The 6,504-nt window shown below is 56.7% G+C and overlaps 1 protein-coding gene across 1 annotated transcript; it reads left to right on the top strand.

Annotated features, from left to right (window-relative positions):
* Window positions 1-1,104: 1,104 nt before the first annotated feature.
* Window positions 1,105-6,100, top strand: LOC121275176 (pre-rRNA 2'-O-ribose RNA methyltransferase FTSJ3-like; the record flags this gene model as incomplete). The annotated part of the gene is made up of 4 exons (XM_041182595.1): window positions 1,105-1,175; window positions 3,049-3,153; window positions 4,737-4,783; window positions 6,021-6,100. Coding segments are annotated over exons 1-4 (303 nt in total), but the record flags the coding sequence as incomplete, so codon positions are not given.
* Between the last annotated feature and the right edge of the window lie 404 nt (window positions 6,101-6,504).

Here is a 6,504-nt window from a genome sequence, read left to right as displayed (position 1 = left end):
AGGGTGGGTGGGTGCATTGACGGTGAGGGGGCAGTGAGGGAGGGGCCACTGAGGGCGAGGGGACAGTGATGGAGGGGCCACTGAGGGCGAGGGGACAGTGATGGAGGGGCCACTGAGGGCGAGGGGGACAGTGATGGAGGGGCCACTGAGGGCGAGGGGGACAGTGATGGAGGGGGCCACTGAGGGCGAGGGGACAGCGAGGGAGGGGGACACTGAGTGGTTGAGGGAGGGGGCACTGAGGGAGGGGGACAGCGAGGGGGGACACACTGAGGAGGGAGGACAGTGGTTGAGGGGTGGGGGACAGTAGGTTGAGGGGGGGGGGGACAGCGACGGAGGGGGGGGACACTGCTCCCTCAGCTGAGGGAGGATGGTGCAGGGTAAACCAGCAGGAGGTGTCCTTGCCCGTGTTTGACCTGATTGCCGTGAGGCTCCATGGGGCCAGGCAATTGAAGTTGAGGCCTTCCCAGGGTAACTCCCTCCCCCACCCCGTATCACCACCTCTGGCTGGGCTGGGCCGAAACTTAAACTCCAACCCGTTTCCCGGGTGGTGGGATTCCGAACCCACGTCGCGTCCCCAGGGCATTGGGCTGGACCTCCAGGTCACTACGCCGCACCCTCCCACCTCGCCCGCCCCTCCCCTCAGCCCTCCCCGAAGCCCCTCCAGTCCTGTCTCCTCTCGTCGCTGAAACCCTCCAATCCGGCGACGACCCTCGGTAAGCCCCCTCTGTACCCCTCCAGGGTGATCACTTCTCTCTGATAGTCCCGGTGACCAGGACTGTACACAGAACCCCCAGCTGTGGCCTAACCAGTGTTTTATACACTTCAGGCATAACCCCCCCCCACCCGCTCCCCCCAACCCCCCTCCCGCGGCCCTTAGATTCTGCACCTCGGCCAATGGAGGCATCTTCTCCACCTCCCAGTCCGCCTGTCCAGGCACCTTCAGGGATACAACCCCCCCCCCCAAGGAGCCTCTGTCCCATCGACACTCCTCGGTGTCCCACCATTTACTGAGCACTCCTTGCCTTGTTAAGCCCCCCCCCCCCCCCCCCCCCCACAAAATCCATCGACCCTCGCTTTGGCGGGTAGAACGTGGGAAGTGGGCAGATGGCGCAGAAGATTGGCCGTATAGTCGATAGTCAAAGAGGATCGCTGTCGACTCCAGGACTGTATCGATGGTTTGGTTGAGTGAGTGGGCGGGCAGGGAAGTTGGCAAATGGAATTCAGTCTGGAAAAGCACGAGATGTTGCATCTTGGGGAGGTGGGGTGGGGGAATGAAGCAGAGGGACTGCTGAACAGACGGGAAGTTATCGAGAGGGGTTGAGGAGGCGAGGCGCCTCGGAGAGCATGCCCGCAGACCCACCCGGAGCGGTGGCGGGGTGGGTGGACAAGGGCAGGGTCGAGACAGCGCGTGGAATGCCCTGCTTCATTGGGCCCCGGTATTGAAGACAAAAGCAAGGGATGTAACGCTGGAGCTGTACAAAACCCTGGCTAGGCCACAGCTGGAGTTTTCGTGTGCAGTTCTGGTCACCCGCATCGCAGAAGGACATCTTGCTCTGGAGAGAGAGAGAGAGAGGGAGGGAGGGCGGGCAGAGGAGATTTACAAGAATGTCGGCAGGGCTGGAAAACTGCAGCGACGAGGGGAGGTGGGATAGGCTGGGGCTGCTTTCCTTAGAACAGAGGAGGCTGAGGGGGGGCTGAGCTCATTGAGGGGTACAAAATGATGAAGGGGGGCCTAGATAGGCTAGACAGGAGAGACCTCTTTCCTCTATTACCAGGGGGTATGGATTTAAGGGATTGGTAGAAGGATTAGAGGGGGACATGAGGAAAAACTTATTCACCCAGAGGGTGGTGGGTGTCTGGAAATTCGCTGCCTGAGTCGGTGGTTTGAGGCTGAAGCGCTCAACTCGTTTAAACGGTACCTGGACCTGCATCTGGAATGCTGGAACCTGCCAGGCAACAGACCAGGGGCTTGGGAAGCAGGATTGAAATGAGCGGCTAGTTTCTCTCTTTTGGCCGGCGCAGAGACGATGGGCTGAATGGCCGCACTCTGCACCGTTACTTTTCTTTGATACTAATGGAAAAGGCAGTGTATTGGTTAATTGGAGAGAGACTGCAGGACTCTGAGGGGCAGAAGGATCTGGGTGTCCTAGTGCGTGGACCGCAAAAAGTTAGTATGCAGGTGCAGTGGGGTGATTAAGGCAAATGGAGAGTTGGTCTTTATTGCGAGGGGGGGTTGGAGTATAAAAGTCGGGAAGTCTCGCTCCGACTGTACAGGGCGTTGGTGAGACCGCTCCTGGAGCACCTGCGGACAGTTTCAGTCACCTCACTTAAGGATCGATACACTCGTGTCGGAGGCCGTTCAGAGGAGGTTCACTCGGCCGATTCCTGGGACGAAGGGGGTTTTGTCTGGTGAGGAGAGGGTGAGCAGGTTGGGCCCTGTACCCATTGGGGTTTAGAAAGAATGAGGGAGTGGTTCTATTGAAACATATCAGGATTCTGAGGGAGGGAGGGAGGGGTGAACAGGGTGGACACCGAGAGGATGTTTCCCCCTCGTTTGGGGGGGGGGGGGGGAATCTAGAACGAGGGGGGAGGGGGTGCACAGTTTCAGAATGAGGGGTCTCCATTGAAGTCGGAGGCGAGGAGTCTGTGGGATTCTCTCCCCCCCCCCTCAGAGAGCATTGGGGGCCGGGTCACTGAATATATTCAAGGCTGCGTTAGACAGGTTTCTGATCGTCAAGGTGGAGGGGGTGCGGTGTCGAGGGGTTATGGTGGGTAGGGGGGGGGAAAACAGGCAGGCAAGTGGAGTTCAGGCACGGTCAGATCAACCCTGATCTGCCGGAACAGGCTCGATGGGCCAAATGGCCTCCTCCTCTTCCTTGTGACCTGTCTTCTCGTGCTCGGTCCGACTCGGTCCGAATCGTTGAACCTGTCCACCAAAAAAAATGCAAAGGGAGCTGGTGGGGTTGGTTCCAGCTCTGCTCGGAACGTGGGAGCAGCGTTGTGTTTCACCGAGCCGGAATGTTACCCTGCTGCTCCTGTCTCCCTCAGGCTACCGGTCTCGATCAGCCTTCAAGTTGATTCAGCTGAACCGCAAGTTCCAGTTCCTGCAGAAGTCCCGCGCGCTCCTGACCTCTGTGCGGCTCCAGGCGGATGGTGAGTGACCCGACATCGACAGTCGCTGTCGGAGATTAATCACACCCGGGCGTTGACTCGTTTCGTACCTAGAAAACCCCCGTTTGTTACTTGTGCACAAGGGGGCGGGGGTGGGGTGGGGGGGGTCAGCGCAACGAGAGCTGCTGTGCTGTCTCGTAGCCGAATACGCGCAGACCTGGTTAAAAGCATTTTTGAAGCCAGTCAGTAAACTTTGCACAAACCCTATCCGCTTATTTGCATAAGTTAAGTGACCAATCCACGTTCCAGCAAATGTCCATTTCCCTCACAGCAGACATTGTGGTTGCGCAAGTGCTCATCACAACCCTGATTACATTCGGCCTGGCAGAGAACGAAACGGGATGGCTCGGGGTTGATCCTACAACTGTGGTCAGACAAGATGGTATTGTTTCTCAAGGTTGGAGTAATTTTTCTCTTAGGCCGAGGCGTACACTTCAACTCCTCCGTTAACCCTTTTAGCACCAGATGGGTTCCCTGCAGTTGCCTAGGCCACCACAGTGCCAGGGTCCTGCCTCTCTCCGCCTCTCTCTCCTCTCTCTCTCTCTCTCTCTCTCTCTCTCACCATCTCTCTCTCTCTCTCTCTCTCTCTCTGACAGTGTCGCACTCCCTCAGTACTGACCCTCCCACAGTGCGGCGCTCCCTCAGTACTGACCCTCCCACAGTGCGGCGCTCCCTCAGTACTGACCCTCCCACAGTGCGGCGCTCCCTCAGTACTGACCCTCCGACAATGCAGCACTCCCTCAGTACTGACCCTCCAACAGTGCGGCGCTCCCTCAGTACTGACCCTCCCACAGTGCAGCACTCCCTCAGTACTGACCCTCCGACAGTGCAGTACTCCCTCCGTACTGACCCTCCGACTGCACGGCACTCCCTCAGTACTGACCCTCCCATAGTTCGGCGCTCCCTCGGACAGTGCGGCGCTCCCTCAGCCCTGACCCTCGGACAGTGCGGCGCTCCCTCAGCCCTGACCCTCGGACAGTGCGGCGTTCCCTCAGTACTGACCCTCGGACAGTGCGGCGTTCCCTCAGTACTGACCCTCGGACAGTGCGGCACTCCCTCAGTACTGACCCTCCGACAGTGCGGCACTCCCTCAGTACTGACCCTCCGACAGTGCGGCACTCCCTCAGTACTGACCCTCCGACAGTGCCGCGTTCCCTCAGTACAGACCATCCGACAGTGCGGCACTCTCTCAGCACTGACCCTCCGACAGTGCCGCGTTCCCTCATCACTGACCCTCCGACAGTGCGGCACTCCTTCAGTACTGACCCTCCGACAGTGCTGCACTCCCTCAGTACTGACCCTCCGACAGTGACGCGTTCCCGCGGCACTCTCTCAGCACTGACCCTCCGACAGTGCCGCACTCCCATCTGACTGCAGTGGAGTGTCAGTGTAGATGTTTGATCAAATGTCTGGAGCGAGATTTGAAACTGGAATCCTTTCCTTCCAAGTGAGTGTGTTCGTAACTGATCCACAGCCGAAGTTGCTGCAGGGCCTTTGCTGGGAAGGTGACAAGCGGAGACCCCGCTCTCCGAGTCTCTGATACGTTTGACTCTCTCTTGTTGCAGGTTACAGGTAGCAGCCAATTTTATGCCCGTTTCCAGCCTGGTTATTGGTGAGTACTTCACACATTTATCAAGCGAGTCTTCTCCTGATTATTGCTTCATTTTCCATCTGTTACATAATCTTTTACTGACCTGGAGCTGGGGGCATGAATGTAGAGGATTGACAACACTTGCCCAATAGCTGCAGTCAGTGCAGCATTGTGGACAGGTACAGCATGGGTTAGATACAGTGTAGAGCTCCCTCTACATTACTCTGACAGTGTGTCCCTCCCCCCACTTTATACCCAGTGTCAGCATCGAGCGCTCCCAGGGCAGGTACAGCATGGGTTAGATACAGTGTAGAGTTCCCTCTACATTACCCTGACAGTGTGTCCCTCCCACTTTATACCCGCTGTCAACATCGAGCGCTCCCAGGGCAGGTACAGCACGGGTTAGATAGAGTGTAGAGCTCCCTCTACATTACCCTGACAGTGTGTCTCCCCCCACTTTATACCCAGTGTCAGCATCGAGTGCTCCCAGGGCAGGTACAGCACGGGTTAGATACAGTGTAGAGCTCTCTCTACATTACCCTGACAGTGTGTCCCTCCCCAATTTATACCCAGTGTCAGCATCGAGCGCTCCCAGGGCAGGTACAGCACGGGTTAGATACAGTGTAGAGCTCCCTCTACATTACCCTGACAGTGTGTCCCTCCCCAATTTATACCCAGTGTCAGCATCGAGCGCTCCCAGGGCAGGTACAGCACGGGTTAGATACAGTGTAGAGCTCCCTCTACATTACCCTGACAGTGTGTCCCTCCCCACTTTATACCCAGTGTCAGCATCGAGCGCTCCCAGGGCAGGTACAGCACAGGTTAGATACAGTGTAGAGCTCCCTCTACGTTACCCTGACATTATTTTCTTCTCCACTTTATACCTAGTGTCAGCATCGAGTGCTCCCAGGACAGGTCCAGCACTGGTTAGGTACAGTGTAGACCTCCGTCTACATTACCCTGACAGTGTGTCTCTCCCCTCACTTTATACCCAGTGTCAGCATCGAGCACTCCCAGGGCAGGTACAGCACGGGTTAGATACAGTGTAGAGCTCCCTCTACATTACCCTGACAGTGTGTCCCTCCCACTTTATACCCAGTGTCAGCATCGAGCACTCCCAGAGCAGGTACAGCACGGGTTAGATACAGTGTAGAGCTCCCTCTACATTACCCTGACAGTGTGTCCCTCCCCCCACTTTATACCCAGCGTCAGCATCGAGCATTCCCAGGGGTTTTGCTAATCCTTCTCTCTTTTCCAGGCGTTGACCTTGTCCCGATTAAAGCCATTCCCAATGTTGTGACTCTCCAGGAGGACATCACCACAGAGAAATGTCGGCAGGTAAGTCAGGGCATTATCCTGTCCCTGTGCCTGTTATTTACCCCCCTGCCCCCCACATCTATGTTTACCCTTGTACACCCTGGTTGCATGCGAGTGGCATGTTCCCAGTGAGACACCGATCAACGCTCCATGGAATCGGTCAGACATACCACTTCTCCAGATTGAGGAGTCCCAGAATAGTTCAGACAACTTGCGCTGGTCGGTCTAGTGTTAACACCATTTCCCCACTGCTCGTGTTGGCCTAGTTAAATCCCCTCATGTCTATCCCAGTGTTCAAACCACTCATGATGATGCACCCAGGATTATTAATCCAGTAACATAACCCCTACACTACTGTACCCTGGATTATTAGTCCAGTAACGTAACCCCTACACTACTGTACCCTGGATTATTAGTCCAGTAAC

The sequence above is a fragment of the Carcharodon carcharias genome, unplaced genomic scaffold (assembly GCF_017639515.1).
Source record: "Carcharodon carcharias isolate sCarCar2 unplaced genomic scaffold, sCarCar2.pri scaffold_1179_ctg1, whole genome shotgun sequence".
Lineage (NCBI taxonomy): Eukaryota > Metazoa > Chordata > Chondrichthyes > Lamniformes > Lamnidae > Carcharodon > Carcharodon carcharias.
Note: the sequence above shows the minus strand (reverse complement) of the source record. Positions and strands in the feature narration are given on the sequence as shown.